This window comes from Symphalangus syndactylus, chromosome 18, assembly GCF_028878055.3.
Source record: "Symphalangus syndactylus isolate Jambi chromosome 18, NHGRI_mSymSyn1-v2.1_pri, whole genome shotgun sequence".
In the NCBI taxonomy this organism is placed as follows: Eukaryota; Metazoa; Chordata; class Mammalia; order Primates; family Hylobatidae; genus Symphalangus; species Symphalangus syndactylus.
Genome location: NC_072440.2, coordinates 61,226,988 through 61,245,098, shown reverse-complemented (window position 1 = coordinate 61,245,098; position 18,111 = coordinate 61,226,988). Strand labels below are relative to the sequence as shown.

Below are 18,111 nucleotides of genomic sequence, written 5' to 3'. Positions count from 1 at the left end.
TTCAGCGATGTTGCCAAATATCTTACAATGCACAGGACAGGCCACATAGAATTATCGGGTCCAAAATGGCAATTATTCCACCACTGAGAAACCATAGTCAATAATATGCCGTTGTGTGAACATACAGTAATAATTAATTTATTCTATTATTAATAGACAATTAGGTTGTTTATGGTTTCCCATGATTATGAATAGTATTACTGTGAACAATCTTGTACACATCTTTTGTTGCATGAATATACAGATTTCTGTTGGGTGTATACTCAGCAGTAGAATTGCTAGGTGTGTTTTCAGCTTTGGTAAATACTGTCAAAATAGTCATTCCAATTTATGTAACCATCAGCAGTGAATTAATGTTCTGGTTGCTCTAAATCCTTGCCAACGCTTGGTTTTGTTATTAAAAAAATTAGCTATTCTAATAGGTGTTAGTAGTTTCAAATTTTGGTCTTCACTCACATTTCCCTGGTAAATAAACGTTTTTATATGCTTATATCTTCATTTGAATGTCCTCTTTAATGAAGTGTCTGAGAAAGTCTTTTGGCCATTATTGTTATTCTTCTTTGGTTATCCATCTCTTTTTGTATTGATCTGTAGTTCTTTACGTATTCTAAATGCATGCCCTTTATAAGGTATGTGGGTTTTCTTCCACTCAGTCACTTACCTTTTTCACTCTCTTAATGGCTTATTTTTATAAGAAAAGTTCTTAATTTTAATGTAATCCAGTTTATAATGTTTTCCTTTATGGTTGGTACTCTTTATATACAGTCAAAAAATTATTTGCCTACTTTGAAATCATGCAGTATTTTCTTATTTTTTTTGTAGACATTGTATTGATTTACCTTTTATATCTAGATATACAATGCATCATGAATTGATACTTATTTGTGGTGTGAGGTAGGGCTCACTCTTTTCCATATAGATATCGAGTTGGTCTAGCACATATATTTTAGAGAAATGATATTGTCCACATTACACAACAGTATGAATTTGTCATAAATCAAGTGATCTTATGTATATACGTCTGTCTATTCTATTTCACTTTTCTATGTGTCCATCCTTGAACCAATATAGCATCTGGAAGTATAAGCTCTCCGTATTAATTCTTCTTTCAGGTCAGCAAATGACTCTCAGGGAAAGTGCCACGTCATACTGTATTCACCTTCAGTGTATTTCCCTCTTTCCAGGATTTGGCCTTTTGAGTCATGGCTGCTTTGATGGCTTTCCACTGTCCTTAAATTTGAATTCTACTTTTCTGGCTTTCCAAGTAGCTCTGGTGCAAGCTATTACATCTGGAAGCTGAGTGCTGAGCTAGGCTTTTATTCTCTTACATAAATAAACATTTTTTTTCTAATGTACACTTCCACCAACAGTGTATAAGCATTCCTTTTTTTCTGCAACCTCGCCAGCACCTGTCATTTTTTGACTTTTTAATAATAGCCATTCTAACTGGTGTGAGTTGGTATCTCGTTGTGGTTTTGCTTTGCATTTCTAATGATCAGTGATGTTGAGCTTCTTTATATATGCTTGTTGGTCACATGTATGCCTTCTTTTTAAAAGTATCTGTTCATGTCCTTTGCTCACTTTTTAATGGGGTTTTTTTTGTTTTTTTTTTTCTTGTACATTTGTTTAAGTTCCTTATGGATGCTGGATATTAGACCTTTGTCACATGCGTAGTTTGCAAATATTTTCTCCCATTCTGTTGGTTGTCTGTTCACCCTGTTGATAGTCTCTTTTGCTGTACAGCAGTTCTTTAGTTTAATTTGATCCCATTTGTCAATTTTTGCTTTGGTTGCAATTGCTTTCGGCATCTTCATCATGAAATCTTTGCCTGTTCCTATGTCCAGAATGGTATTGCCTAGGTTGTCTTCCAGAGTTTTTATAGTTTTGGCTTTTACGTTTAAGTATTTAATCCATCTTGACCATTGTAGAAAACAGCATGGTGATTCCTTAGAGACCAAAAGCAGAAAAACCATTTGACCCAGCAATCCCATTACTGGGTATATACCCAAAGGAATATAAATTGTTTTACCATAAAGACACATGCATATGTATGGTTCATCACAGCACCATTCACAATAGCAAAGACATGGAATCAACTTAAATGCCCATCAATGGTAGACTGGATAAAGAAAATGTGGTACATATATGCTATGGAATACTATGCAGCCATAAACAAGAATGAGATCATGTCCTGTGCAGGGACATGAATGGAGCTGGAGGCCATTATCCTTGGCAAACTGATACAGGAACAGAAAACCAAATACCACATCATCTCACTTATAAGTGGGAGCTAAATTATGAAAGCACATGGACACATAGAGGGGAACAACACACACTGGGGCCTATCAGAGGGTGGAGGGTGGGAGGAGGGAGAGGATCAGAAAAAATAACTAGTGGCTACTAGACTTAATTCCTGGGTGATGAAATAATCTGTACAACAAACCCCAGTGACATGAGTTTACCTATATAACAAACCTGCACATGTACCCCTGAACTTGAAAGTTTTTTTTCTTACTTTCTACACCTAGGGAAACATGAACTTTCACTTATATTTTCTTCCAGTCCTAACTTAGCGCATCTACCACCCCCTCTAGAATATAAGGTACTTGAAGACAAGCACTATTCATCTCTGTATTGACAGGCATCTGTCTTCATGACACTCAATAAATGATTCAGGATGGACACAAGGAAATATTAATGGATGCATGATTTCCATTCACTTAAAGCTGCATCTTCATGGGGAACTGGGCGTTTTTATGAATTAGTCTGAGATTTTCTGTCACTATTGCCATTTCACCATACTCTGGTGAGACAGTGTCTCTGCATGGAAAGTGAAGGGATGCATTAAATTCACTTAAATATGTTGAATCCAAATTGAATCTACAAGCCAAGTAGATTTTAATTACTCTACAAATCTAGAATTATGTTCTTCAAAACATTGTGAAAATTGTAGCAGAAGGTAAAAGACTCGAGTTGTAGAGCCAGTACTTGCAGCATCTCATCAGAGTGTGACTTGGGAAGTTCTATTCCCTTCTCTGTTTTTCTAGGTGTAGAATGAGGGGTTCAAACCAGATGAGGCTGCAGCTCCCTCTCAATTTGATTTCCTAGAAATTGATCACATCCTGTAGAAATGAAACAAGGCTCTTGGCTTGGTGTTAGAAATCTGGAGAACTCACTTTAGATTGTGTACTGGAAGTGGGTTTTGAATCTTGTTTTTCAGCCAGGAGAAGTGGATGTGACTGACCGGTGAGTGGGGATACTGGGTTCTGAATTATTCAGCCCAGGTGAGGCAGCCCTTTGCACATTCTTTCTGCAGTTCCACAATCCCCCATCTTTCAATTCCTCCATTCCTTCATTCTTTCCATTCTACAAGCTTTCTTTGAGGCAGTCCTGATGCTGGGGATTCATAGAAGAAAGACGTGGTCTACACCAGAAACTCTAGTATCTCCCAGTCTTGCTGGGAGATACAAATAAGTAAATAGATAACAACAGTACAGAGGGGGACACAGAAGGCTGTGGGAGCCAGGAGAGGCCCCAACCCAGGCCAGAGGGCGGAAAGGCTTCCTGGGAGAAGCCTACAGTTGGGCTGAACATTAAAGGGTGAGTGAAAATGTTTGTTTGTCTGGTTTTTCTTTAAATATAGAATGATGGTTTATCAGAATCACCTGCAGAGTGTCAGTTCCTTCCTGACTCCCTCCTAATTCTTTCTTATTAGGCTAATTTCCTTCCTTCCTTCCCTTCCTCCCTTCTTTCCTCCCTTCCTTCCTTCCTCCCTTCCTTCCTTCCTCTCTCCCTCCCTCCTTTCCCTCCCTCCCTCCCTCCCTCCCTTCCTTCCCCTCCCTCCCTCCCTCCGTCTTTCCTTCCCTTGCTCCTTCCTTCCTTTTCTTTCTTCCCTCTTTTTTTAAATTTGTTAACAACAGAGGAAACTATCAACTATTAGCTTCTACCTTAATTTCATAGTTGTTAGAATTTTCCACATTGACTTTATATCTTTAGCTCCTCCTCTACATCTATGTTTAAACACATCTTCCTTCCTTCCTTCCTTCCTTCCTTCCTTCCTTCCTTCCTTCCTTCCTTCCCCTCCCTCCCTTCCTCCCTTCCCCTCCCTCCCTCCCTTCCTCCCTTCCCCTCCCTCCCTCCCTTCCTCCCTTCCCCTCCCTTCCTCCCTTCCCCTCCCTCCCTCCCTCCCTCCTTCTTTCCTTCCCTTGCTCCTTCCTTCCTTTTTCTTTCTTCCCTCTTTTTTTAAATTTGTTAACAACAGAGGAAACTATCAACTATTAGCTTCTACCTTAATTTGATAGTTGTTAGAATTTTCCACATTGACTTTATATCTTTAGCTCCTCCTCTACATCTATGTTTAAACACATTTTCTTTCTTCCTTCCTTCCTTCCTTCCTTCCTTCCTTCCTTCCTTCCTTCCTCCCTTCCTCCCTTCCTCCCTCCCTCCCTCCCTCCTCTCCTCTCTCCTCCTTCCTCTTCTCCCTTCTCCTTTCCTTTCTTTCTGCTTATGAAAACAAGTTGACAACATCACAACAGCTCTCCTTAAATAGTTTCGCATCTTTCTTCTAAGAAGGACATTTTCTAACGTATCACTATCGCACTTAGGAAAATTAACAAATCCATAACATTATCTGAGATCTCAACTTTTATATTACCCAATTATCCTAAAACTGTCCTGTATCACTGTATTTTTATATTATCCCTTATTTATTTATTTTTCAAATTTAATTTTTAAAAGCAGGGGGTACATGTGCAGGTGTGCTACAAAGATATATTGCGTGGTGCTAAGATTCAAAGAATGATTCTATTAAGGATACTCATTATATTTGATTATGCTTCTTTAGTCTCTTTTAAGAAAAATAATAGACTTTTTACTTTTGAGCAGTTTCAGGTTTTCACAAAAAGAGCAGAAAGCATAGAGAGCTCCCATATATCCTTTTTCTCTGTTCTGTTTTTCTTATTATTAACATCTTGCATTACTCTTCCGTCTCTTTTAAATGAGAATGATTCCCTTATCACCATCCAGCTCCAATTTAACTGTTTTTTCTTTGGGGGGGGTGTGTAGAGTCCCAGGGGTGACTTGAATGGGCAACTCTGTGCAAAAATCACTGACCTTAGTCCCTGGTAGCCAGTAAGAATGTGTAGGTGAAGTCAAGGCAAATTCTGCTGAGCCACAGAAGGCATGGAGGCAGGTGTCCACTCAGGGCAGCTCGATGGATTGGTTTGTAAAATTGTCAAAGACTCGGCCCCGACCTTAAGCATCAGAGAGAACAAGCAAGCCTTGAGAGAGACCTTGTCTCATAAAAACTGCCATATTGTAAGGAATGTAGGATATTCACCGTGTCTGTTTCCTGACTCTATTCCCCATGTCAGGAGTGGCCAGGCATGGGGAGAGATTGCTGCTAATGTCACCTCCTCCTCACTTCCCTGCTTCCTTGGCTATCCTTCCCCCAAACCCCAGCATCCTCCTTGCTTTGAACTTCCCTCTCAGCTAGGGTGGGGGAGCTTCCTAAGCCTCAGTTTTCTTGCCTGTGCAGTTTAGATATCAGCCCTTGCTTGTCAAGGGTTTTGCAGATTGAATAAGCTAAGAATCAATAGGAGGAATCTTCTGCTCTTGCCTGGAGTGTCTTTCTTGAGCCATCGCCACCATTGAAATCGTACCCTTCTTCCAAAGCCTGACTCAACCCACCGCGTCAAGAAAGGCTGTGCATGGCCGGGCATGGTTGCTCACACCCATAATCCCAGCACTTTGGGAGGCTGAGATGGGCGGATCGCTTGGGGTCAGGAGTTGGAGACCAGCCTGGTCAACATGGTGAAACCCCATCTCTACTAAAAATACAAAAATTAGCTGGATGTGGTGGTGGTGGGCACCTATAATCCCAGCTGCTTGGGAGGCTGACGCAGGAGAATTGCTTGAACCTGGGAGGTAGAGGTTGCAGTGAGCCGAGATTGCACCATTGCACTCCAGCCTGGGTGACAAGAATGAAATTCCATCTCAAAAAAAAAGAAAGGAAGGCTGTGCACCCAGGCACCAGTACTGACTGCTGTCTCCCTTGCCAATCTCCTGCTGCATTTATAGTCTGTGCTTCACAGTTTCTCTGGAATTTCTTGCATTGCTGACCCTTCTCCATGGTTTTTTCCAGACTCAACAACTACAGTGCTCTCCCCAGGAGGGCAGGGCAGCCCAACTTCTGCCGCTGTGTGCTCAGAACATTATAGGTAGACAGACAGACCAGGGTGGGAGTCTCAGCTCTGCTCCTTCTCAGCAAGCCCATTTGCCTGTCTTAGCCTCAGCTTCCTCATTTATAAAATGGGATGATAAAGGGCAGTAGAGTAGAGCAGTTGGGAGCCGTGGGCCTGGGGTAGGATTCCTTGGTTTAAATCCATGTTCTCCCACTTATTACATGACAAATTACTGATTCTTTCTGAGCCTCTGTTCTGACTTGGGAAGATTGCAATATCTGCTTTAGAGGACTGTTGTGAGCGTAAACTTGAGTAAAGCCTGCAAAGCCTAAAGGCATAATACATGATGACTCTAATGATGTGGTATTTACCTGCACACCACAGTGGCTTAATAAGTGCCTCCCGTTCCCTGCATAATGCATAATCCTGGGTGCCATGTCAACTTTCGTTACAGACTCTCCGTTGTTATTTTGGAATCAGTTACCAAATATTCAAGTCATCTTCAAAGAGCATCTGGTTTCCCATCTCACGCCTCACCAGTATTAAAGAACATCAATATGTTTTTAATTTCCTCTTTAATTTCAGGGAGTGGATGAAGAATGGGGGGTGACAGCACACTTTGGGGGATGATTCACGGTGTCATTAAATCTGCATTGAGTTTCCTGTAGCTACAATTGGCCCAGGCTATGACCACACTCAGACCTGGGAATTCTGTTTTGTTTGTTTTGCTGTGTGATTAAGTCTAATAACAGTAAATCCAGCATCTCCTTGACTTGGACTTCCTTGGTTCATTACATCACAGTGGATTTTGAAAAATACGTACGTGTAGATGTAAGTTCAACTGGTTGAGTTCCCCGTCAGCCTTCTGCCCAGTAGGTGTGTGATGTAGTGGAAGAAGAAGAATGGGATTCAGATCTGGCCCACCAGGGTTCAAATGCAGGCCCTGCCACTTAGCAGTATGGCCTTGAGCAGATGGTTTCTCACCACTGAGCCTCAGTTTCCTCATTTGCAAGATGCGATGATGCTTCTTAGCTTGATGAGATGCTGCCTACGATACATGCAGATATAGATGCCTCCTTCTTTGTTTTTCACCAATTTTCATGGAGCATCTGCTTCTGTGGCTGACACTAGAGATAAAACGATGGGGCCCCATTCATAAGATAATCTGAAAGGGGAAGGGGTATGGTCCAAGCAGGAGACACTGTCTCAGACACTAGCTCGTTCCGAGGCTGAACCAGCCACTTCAGTCTCCACTTCCCTTCTTTGTGCTGTTCACAGTAGGCTCGTACATAGGAATTGTTTACTCCTGAACATCTGTCCTCAATCTGGGGACTTCTCTAGCACTGATGAAAGAGGTCATTAAAAGCAATCAGACAAGTGTTAAGATTTTAAAATTTATGTTATACTGTTATGTCAAAGGATTAACTTTGAGATAAATAAGTAATGTATGAAAGTTTAACTGTAGTGTCTTTTGCCTCACTGGTAGTACTGGGGGTAATGGAGGTAGAAGTGGCTTCCACTCTTAAATACTGAATATGCATATGGCATGCATCATCTCTCATTTCTAACAAGACCCTGGGACCTAGGGCAGTGTCATTCTCACTCTTACACCTGTGCAAGTTCAGGCTTCAAAAGATACCTGGGGGCCCGGGCGCCATGGCTCACGCCTGTAATCCCAACACTTTGGGAGGCCAAGGTGGGTGGATCACTTGAGATCAGGAGTTTGAGACCATCCTGACCAACATGGTGAAACCGTCTCTCTACTAAAAATATAAAAATTAGCCTGGCGTGGTGGTGTGCACCTGTAATCCCAGCTACTCGGGAGGCTGAGGCAAGAGAATCACTTGAACCCTGGAGGCAGAGTTTGCAGTGAGCCATGATCGTGCCACTGCTCTCCAGCCTGGGTGATAGAGCAAGACTGTCTCAAAAAAAAAAAAAAAAAAAAAAAAGAAAGAAAGAAAAAGAAAAGAAAAGAAAAAATACCTGGCTTGGAATAGACAGAGCTGGGATTTGAACTCAGGTCTCTCTGCATCTGAAGCTCTTTTTTTGATTTTAGCCTTGCAGGTTAGAAAGAATGGAAATTTCAGTATTCCTGAGTTTTCGTGTCCTAGTTTACCTAACAAAATTCTATAACTTGAAGCAACCCATACTTACAGCATTTTCATATAAATACCCTTATTCATCAATTCATTTAATCCGTCCAGTATTTATTGGGACCTACTATGTGACAAGCACTGGAGCATGATTCATAACTTGAACATACATTTTATTGAGCACCTACTATGTGCCTGAGGACCGGCAATTCACTCATGCATCCAACACATGTTTATGGAGCACCTACAATGTGTTAGGGCCCTGATGCTTCCCTCACTCACTCAACACAAATTCATTGAGCACCTACTGTGTCCTAAGACATTGTTCTATAGACACTGGTAGCAGTGAATACAATGGATAAAAATCCTGCCCTCATGCAGTTCTTATCTCCACAGCATTGCAAGGCCAGTCTGGTTTCCCCCATTTTTCAGCTAAGGAGGCTGAGGGTTAGAGAAGTTAGGCAGTGGTCCCCAGGTCACATGGCTAGTGAGTGGTGAAACCAGACTTGGTTGCCAGCTGTGTGTGCTTGCAGAGGTTACTCAGTCTCTCTGTGCCTGGAGGTCATAATCCCTATCTCTCAGGGTGGCTATGAGGGCAGGAGCCATCCATTTGCTCTCTCCTATATTCCTGGTATCCAGCACAGCACCTGGCGCACAGTAGGTATCTAGTCAGGGGTAGCTGTTGTGACCAATGACTATTTCATCCACTAAGTTATAGAACCAGCCCCGGCATCTTTGTGGCTGGATGCTCAAGGACTATCCTCTGGCTCTTTCCCATAGCAGGTATACCAGAAGGATATTCCTTTTTGGACAGACGACAGGGCAGGCAGCAGAAGTCTCCAAGGCTTTTCTGGAGCCTCTCCTTGAAGAGTAACAGTGCGCCTGCCTATCCTGTCTCATAGTGACTCTGAGAGCCTTCTATACATCAACCCTCTCCCTGGCCCAGGCTCTGGGAAGCAGGCGCGGTAACATGTTGATTATCTGACATCCCTCCATCATGATGATGATGGAGAGTTCCATCTGAGCCACCCCGACGTGGTCCTATGAGGACAGCTAGAAAAAAAAAAAAAAGACTCTTACTGGTCCCCAGATGAAGTCAGACAGGACGTGTTTGAAGTGTCCAGTGCTGGGACAGGAATGGGGATGATCATCCAGCCTCACTCAGCAGAACTTGGGATCCTTATCCTAAAGCCTACAAAATGGCATCTGATTTCAGATTACATTCTTCAGTCTCTATACAGAAAGGAGTGGATGCAAGGAACTTTATACCTTGAGAGGTGGTGCAGAGAGGAAACAGAAAGAGCACTTGCAGAGATGTAGGTGGGTTTCTGCATGGGAGAGCCAGGAAGAAGCACTTGGCCATGGGCAGCTTCTTTCTTTCCTTCCTTCTTGCCCTCTCTTCCTTCTCTCTCCTCACTCGACCCCCACTTCTCCTCTCCAGCCCCCCAGGAGTCTACACTTACCTGGCTTGTATTCCTGTTTTAAGCTCACCAGCTGAGGTTTCAAAGGCATCAGACCATTTCAGAAAGGTAGGACTCAGCTCACTCCAATCTCAAGACATCAGACCTCATGACAGCCAGGCTGGGCCTGAGTGGCTGTGCTGGGACATCTTGGCTTCCATGCCTTGTAGAAGGCATTGCTCCTCAAGGGCCCCAGGGAAGGCAAGTGGATCTTCCCCTGTGCCAGCATAGCTGGGAACCTTCCTGGCTTGGTCCCAGCAAACCTATGGCCTCTGTACCTGATCGCCAGCACTCACAGACTGTGACCTCCAGATCCCCATTTCTGGGCAGCTGGCTACTTCGCCATGGACCCCAGCCTATCTCACCTTTTTGTTAAAGCCGAAGATGGCAGATCCTTAGTTGCCAGCCTGAAAGGCCTCTGTCTGCGATGTTCCCCTCTCTCCTTCTTGCTTTTGCCTAAGTCTCCTTCCTTCTCCATCACCACCACCCTTCTGGGTCTCCTTCCTCTTTCTCTCCATCTCATTTCAACTTCTTTCCTGTTTAAACTGCCTCCTCTTCTTTCATGCTCTAGCCCTCCTTCTCTTCTTCTCACATTTCTTTGCCCTGCCTCCACTTTTCTCATCCTGACTACCTCTTCTTTCTCATCTACCTTGATTGAATTTGACAGCATTTGCTGAGCATCTACTACATGCTGGGCTCAGTGCCAATTCCGGAGGTGCCGAAATGAGAGTCAGCAAGACACTGTCAGTTCAGACTTGTGGTCTGTGATTCTCCTTCCTCCTACTTTTATGCCTTTTTCCCCCCCTTTTTGGCTCCTCCTCCTCCTCCTCCTCCTCCCCCCCACCTCCTCCTGGGACTTCTTCACCCTCCTTTTTCATGCCCTGCCCTGGCGTCTGCAGTCAGCAGTGGCAGTGGGAGCCAGGGTGAGCAGGATGGCAGAGTCCCGGGAGATTCAGTGACAGGAGCCCTCAATGTTGCCCTCCTCACGTGGCAGGCGATGGATGAGACAGAGCATCCAAGACACTCATTCATCACAGCCGCCTCCTTTCAGGGCCAGGACAGGGTGGAAATGACTTTTGTCAGTTCTGTGGCAGCCCACTGCCCCTGGCAGCTCCAAGCTGTTTATTAATAAAAAGTAAGGAAGAAAAAAAAATACAGGCGTGTGAATGCCATCTTGCTGTGTATTCGGGGAGGGATTCCAAAGCAATGAAGGTGACAAATATGCCTTCAGGGAATCAAAAAGGAGCCCTCCATCTCCTCTTCCAGCCCATGTCCAGCTATGAGGGGAACAGACAAGAAGTAGGAAAGGAGGGAGCTGCTCTGAGCAAATGTGTGGCTTTTGTTTTGGCACATAGGAACCAACCTTTCTTCTTCTTACGGTGAGACAGAAGGTCACTTGCCCATTCATTCTTCTGTGCATCCCTCTTTGAACTTCAATTGAGGCTTTTATTGAGTCCAGTGTGGGGTTGGGTTCTGGAGATTCAGAAATTAAATAGTAGTAATAATGATTGCCTTTAATTATTAATAATTAATAACCATTTATTATTGGTTATAAATTATTCATCATAACCACTAACCATTATTTGGGTAATTAGGTGCCAGAGACAGTATCAAGGGCGTTTCTTTCACTGTCCCAGCTGCCCCAGGAGGAAGGTGCCATGACTAGGGGTTGGGGAGTGGAAGGAGGACTCCAGGTAGAACCACTCGTGTAAGACCCAGAAGCAGGGAGGGCTTGGCCTGTCCCAGGAGACCAGCGTCCTGGAGCAGGGTGAGCAAGAGGGCAGGAATAGCAAGCCTGATCACACAGGAGAAGGACTGGGGGTGATGGTCAGAGAGAGAAAGGAGATAGCTCCTCCACATTGCCACCTTGACACCCAGGTCTTAACCGTCACCAGACCACTACTGCAACCCTCCTCCACCCATCTGACATGGGGAGTAAGGAGAGGCAGATGATCACAGCCAGCTCTATGCCTTGTCCTCATGAAGCCCTATAGCCGGGCCCATCATTGCCATGGTGACCTCACACAGGCCCCCAGCCTGGGGAGCTCCTGCCAGACCTGGAGGAAATAGGTTTGTGGGATCACTGAAGCTCTGTCCTCAGGGGCACTCAGGAAGGCAGGGTCTAGGTGCCTGTCACAGTCTCTTCTGGCTGCTATAACAAAAACACCATAGACTAGGTGGCTTATAAACAACAGAAATGTATTTCTCATAGTTCTAGAGGCTGGGAAATCTAAGATCAAGGTGCTGGCAGTTACATTTGTTGTCTGATTCATAGATGGCCATCTCACTGTGTCATCACACAGTGGAAGGGGTGAGGGAGCCCTCTGGGGCCTCTCTTATAAGGGCACTAATCTCATTCGCAAGGGCTCCACCCTGGTGACCTAATCACCTCCCCAAAGCCCCACCTCCTAATATCATCACATTGAGGATTAGGTGTCAACATATTAATTTTCGGGGGAGACAAACATTGAGTCTATTTCAGCCCCCACCTATTTCCCTGGGAAAGGCACTGCTCTCCTACCCCAGCCATTCCCTCCTGTGCCTTCCATGGCATCACCTCAAGGGAGCTTTGGCTTGGCTTCCTTCCCAGATTCAAAAGCCCATTGGGTCATGGTGGTCAGTTCTATTTCTCCTAAATTGTCCTGTGTGATCAGGAGTGGAGGTGGTGTTACCCAACTGGGTAAGCAAGAAGTCTTCCTCAAAGTCTTGTAGCAGAATCTCAGTCACCCTTTATACATAGAGTTCTGAATCCTACAATCGTCCTGATTGTTACAGTTCCAGCAACAAAGCACGCAGAGGCAGGGACTCCATGATTGGAAACCCACGTGTGCATTGCCCTCAGCATCTCTTCAGGCCTGAGCCCACAGTGGTTTTATCTGCAATGTCAACACTCTGACATTTGGCAACTTTTTTAGTTTTTTAAAAAATAAATTATAACTTTGCTGGGGGGAGGGAATGGGGTCGTTTTTCTTAGAGAGAGGACAAATAGATTTTGTTTATTAAAGGAAAGGTTGATGGACTCCAGTCTCTCTCCTTTGAATGATGCCATTTATTTTACAGTCTATAATTTGGTCCCACTGTGAGGCTCCTACTTTTCAGAGGCAAAGTGTTTTTGGCGCTGCTGCCACAAACTCCCTCTGCATAAAAGCCACGTCTGGTGTAGTCCCAAAATAGAAACCGTCTGTCCTCTTGTGTATAGTCTTGGTTTTAAGTTGATTTCATGTGAATCTTTCCCTTTTGGGGGAAAAAGATTTTACCTAGACCGTCACCCCATGAAACAATCAGGGATGTCATGGGGCATCCCGTGGAGACACATATTTGGGTCTTGACTCTCAGAAGCCCCACTTGGTGGGACGGTCCTCTGGGCTTGGCCCCAAATAAACAAACAGCCCACTGCATGTCCCCTTCCGGTCTTGAAGAAGCAAACTACTTACTTCACAGTAAGCTCTGGGACGATAGGTCCTATCATGTCAGATATGATGCCTCATAAATCTAATTCATCTGTCCTAGCTGCAGTTTTAATCTACTCAAATGTACTTAGCTGGGTTTAATTATAGACAGAAATTGCATTCAGAAAGCAACAAGAAATCATTTACGTGGCTTGAATTTGCACATTAAATCATATGGTTCATTTGAGAGTGCGGTAGGGATGGTATTTTCAAAGAAAAATAATATTAGTGCCTGTGCTTAGGGGCTCTCACACCGATTGCACAAATTGTATGAATTGCACAATTTCTGCAGACTGCATTTTTCTTCTTGGCACAGGATAAACCAGGAGGCTGGGGACACTGAGAGGACCCAGTCGGCATTGGCACTGAGCAGAGCTCGGTCCACCGATGTCTGCAGCAAGACCTTGGGAGACAAGCCTGTTTCTCCCCACTTTGTCTGCCGGCAAAAGTACTGTCATTTTGGGGATGGCGAAGGGCTTGCCGTCCAGAGAAAGTCCACAGAGAGATTAGAAGCTGCTTCCTCTCCCCTGGCTTCTCGGAGTACAAATACATCCCCGCTGTCGAGGGAGAAGCTGCCTAGTCCTTCAGCGGCCCTCTCGGAGTTCGTGGAAGGGCTCCGGAGGAAGAGAGCACAGAGAGGCCAGGGGTCCACGCTGGGCCTGGAGGACTGGCCCACTCTCCCCATTTACCAGACGACTGGGGCTTCCACACTAAGGAGGGGCAGGGCTGGCAGTGACGAGGGAAACCTCTCGCTGAGGGTTGGGGCAAAGTCACCCCTGGAAATCGAAGGGGCCACTGGTGGTCTCTTGAGGTCCACCAGCCTCAAATGCATCTCTTCAGACGGTGTTGGGGGCACAACCCTACTCCCCGAAAAGGCGAAGACCCGATTCAGTTCCTGCGAGTCCCTCTTAGAATCCAGACTGAGCATGGGGAGAAAACTGAGCTCTCCGACCACACCCAGGGACACGCTGTTGTCGCCCACACTGCGTCCTCGGAGGCGGTGTCTGGAGTCCTCTGTGGACGATGCGGGCTGTCCAGACCTTGGAAAGGAGCCGCTTGTTTTCCAGAACCGCCAGTTCGCCCACCTGATGGAGGAACCTCTAGGCAGTGACCCGTTCAGCTGGAAACTCCCAAGCCTTGACTACGAACGCAAGACCAAAGTGGACTTCGATGACTTCCTCCCAGCTATCCGGAAGCCCCAGACGCCTACATCCTTGGCTGGAGCAGCCAAAGGTGGGCAAGACGGTTCACGGCGTTCAGGCATCCACTTTGAGACAGAAGAGGCTGACTGTTCCTTTCTCTCGGGGATCAAGACCATTTTGAAGAAGAGCCTGGAGCCCAAGGAGGATCCTGCTCACCTGTCCGACTCGTCCTCATCCTCCAGCTCCATCGTGTCCTTCAAAAGTGCTGACAGCGTCAAAAGTCGACCAGGAATCCCACGACTTGCAGGTGACGGTGGTGAGCAAACGTCCCCCGAGCACAGAGAGCCAGGGACGGGGAGGAAAGACGACGATGTTGCAAGCATAATGAAAAAATATCTCCAGAAGTAGGAACCAGTTCAGGTAAAAGCAACAGGCTGGGGCTATTCTTGGGGAATGAGAGTTCACCTTGCAGCCTTGGGGAGAGCAGGTGCCACTACTGTCCTTAATGCCACAACTGATTTCTCTAGAGACCAAGATTTTTAGAGGTTTTAGCTGAAGTCATGTGTTGCTGGATGCAAAGCTTTTCAGAAGCCCTCTGCTGGGTACCTCTATTTCCTTGTACTTTGAAATGCAGACACATCAGAAAGTAAGAGGTTCCTCTGGGATGACGCTAAATAAGGTGCCAGATGTGGCTGAGCACGGTGGCTCACGCCTGTAATCCCAGCACTTTGGGAGGCTGAGGTGGGTGGATCACCTAAGGTCAGGAGTTCGAGACCAGACTGGCCAACAGGGTGAAACCTCGTTTCTACTAAAAATACAAAAAATTAGCCGGGTGTCTTGACGGGCGCCTGTAATCCCAGCTACTCAGGAGGCAGAGGCAGGACAATCGCTTGAACCGGGAAGGCGGAGGTTGCAGTGAGCTGAGGGCGCTACCACTGCACTCCAGCCTGGGCAACAAGAGCGAAACTCTGTCTCAGAAAAAAAAAAAAAAAAGGTGCCAGATGTTTAAAGTTTCCTCGCCCTACTGTCATTTTTCTTTTCTTAATGTCATTCCACCTGGGGTTGAAGGAGTTGTGATGGCATTCTGTCCACATAATGATGGAAGATCTGTGGTGGGATCACAGACATGCAAAGGGCCAAGTTGGAAAAGACCTTCAGAATAGTGGAGTCCACTTGCATTACGTATGGAGAGAAACTGAGGCCCTAGGTTGAGGGGGGAGGGAACAATTACAAAAATCACAGAGCAACGATGCAGGAGAAGTAACTTACTTGCTGCCCTTCCTCCCCCTCCTAGCACTCATCCTGCCACTCATCTGGAGTCAAGGTAAGAAGAGGAATTCAGGCCGGGTGTGGTGGCTCACGCCTGTAATCCCAGCACTTTGGGAGGCCGAGGCGGGTGGATCACGAGGTCAGGAGATTGAGACCATCCTGGCTAACATGGTGAAACCCCGTCTCCACTAAAAATACAAAAAAATAGAGCGTGGTAGCGGGTGCCTGTAGTCCCAGCTACTGGAGAGGCTGAGGCAGGAAAATGGCATGAACCCGGGAGGTGGAGCTTGCAGTGAGCTGAGATCTCGCCACTGCACTCCAGCCTGGGCAACAGAGCAAGATTCCGTCTCAAAAAAAAAAAAAAAAAAAAAAAAAGAATTCATTACTAACCAAGGCTTAACATTTATTGAGTGGACACATCAGACAGTCATTTAGTACCCCTGATATCCCCAAGCGGTGGTGAATATTATTTATTCCCATTTACCAGGTTGACAGACTGAGGATCAGAAAGATTAAAGTCACTTGTACAGAATCACCAGGGCATAATTGGGTTTCCAGCTCTAGAATCCCTACATTTATCTTTAAAAGTTTTCCCTAGGGACACATTCCAGGCATCTTCGTGAGTGAAATTATAGCTGCCTGATAGCCTATGAGCCTTCGTCAATCTCCCAGTCACTGAATCTCAGAACTCGCTGCAGCTCAAGGCTCAGATGGTCGAGCGATTGCACATGGCTCTCAGGGTGCACCTGCTGCAACCCCCAGGCCTCCTTGACCCAAATGAGCCACACATCCTCTATTTCTTCGAGAGACAGCCTCAGCCCATCAAAAAGCCATTGCCCCTTCCGTGGAGACAGGTTTGGACTATATCAGAGCAAACTAATTTGACTTACCATGGCCTTCTCTCTGCTCTCAATTACCGAGTAAAGATCTGATATTCATTTACATTATTATGCTCTCGGGGACACAGAAAGCAGTTTCAAAGGCCAAGTAAAGGGCACACATCCACGAGGGGAACAGTCCTTAGCAGAAGTCGTCACAGAACATCTTGTCTCTGCCATTCCGTTTTAAACTCAAGTCCCCTTCCCTACCCTAAGCAAGATTCTTCTCCAAGGATGCTAGTTTTTCAGCTATACAATGCAGCACCTCCAACGATGCAAATGCATGGTGGGCTTTGGAACCAAGCAGGACCCCCCAAAGATCAGTTCTGCCCTGTAACTAGCCATTGGACCCTGGGCAAGTGATGCAGTCTCACCAAGCTCCTGTGTCCTCAGTTGGAAAACAGGGGTAACTACCTAAAGTAACGCTGTGGATTTCATGAGAATATGAGAGATTCCTGGAATAGAGCATGGCACCCCATAGATGCAGTAAATGCCAGGTTACTTTGGAACTTTTGGACCTTTGGGAAATCTATCCCAACTTTTTCCCCCACTTGTTCTCCTTCTGCTGCCTACACTCTGCCATCCCTTTCTGTGGAGTTGCTACAGTAACGCCACCTGGGTATACAGAATTCCAGGCTCTCCACCCCATTGTCTCTATCAAAATGTACCCATCTTCCTGGCCAGGCACAGTGGCTCATGCCCGTAATCCCAGTTCTTTGGGAGGCTGAGGCAGGAGGATCACTTGAGGCCAGGAGTTTGAGACCAGCCTGGGCAACATAGTGAGACCACCCCTCTACAAGAAATAAAAGATTAGCTGGGTGTAGTGACATGCACCTGTAATCCTAGCTACTCGGGAGTCTGAAGTAGGAAGATCACTTGGGCCTGGGAGCTGAAGGCTGCAGTGAGCTACGATTGCACCACTGCACGCTAGCCTGGGTGACAAAGTGAGACCCTGCCTCCAGAAAAAGAAAAAAAACCTTACCCATCCTTTGTCCCATTCATCAACTCTGACTTATGTTTGCTTCCAGCCTCCTTGAAGCTGCCCTTGAAGACTTCCCGACTCTACAATAACTTGGAGACAGAGAGACTGGCCAGGCCTCCCTGGTGGCCAGAGCCAGCCAGCATGGCCACCGTCAAGAGGCGAGATGAGCCCACAGAGGCATATCCTGCGGGGATGCTGGGCTCCCAGTGTGGTTGGCCTGAACAAAATAAAGTGTTGACTCCTGGGCATCTGTGCCTTCTCTATGGCCTTGCTACCTGGGATTCCAGAGTGTTGATGGGGTGCAGATAGGGGTAGGACTGTTAGAAGGAATAGAACCAACCCAAACTGTGTGTAGTTTGGGGTGTATACTGCTATTTCTCTTCCTACATGTCTACATGCCATGACCTTCCTCCTCTTCACCTGGCCAGTTTCAGCTCACTTCCTCCAGGAAGTCTTCCCTGATATATCAAACTGAAACAAATGCTCCTCCTCCATGCTCACTTAATCCCCATGCTTGTCTGTTATATTCCTTTGCCAGTTCATTTCTCTATCCTGTGTATGTATAAGTGTGTACAAGCATTCAAGAAACTGACGAATGATGAATGAATGAATGAGCCAAAGAACAAATAAATGAGCCCACACACCCCGAATGCATG

The 18,111-nt window shown here is 45.8% G+C and overlaps 1 protein-coding gene across 1 annotated transcript in view; it reads left to right on the top strand.

Annotated features, from left to right (window-relative positions):
* The window catches only part of MYO18B (myosin XVIIIB), a 297,959-nt gene extending 280,265 nt beyond the window's left edge, over positions 1-17,694 (top strand). The window contains exons 43-44 of the mRNA XM_063623416.1: positions 13,501-14,746; positions 17,502-17,694. Of these exons, the coding sequence (XP_063479486.1) occupies positions 13,501-14,734 (1,234 nt within the window). The 3' untranslated portion in view covers positions 14,735-14,746; positions 17,502-17,694. The remainder of the gene's footprint in view (positions 1-13,500; positions 14,747-17,501) is intronic.
* Positions 17,695-18,111: the final 417 nt, after the last annotated feature.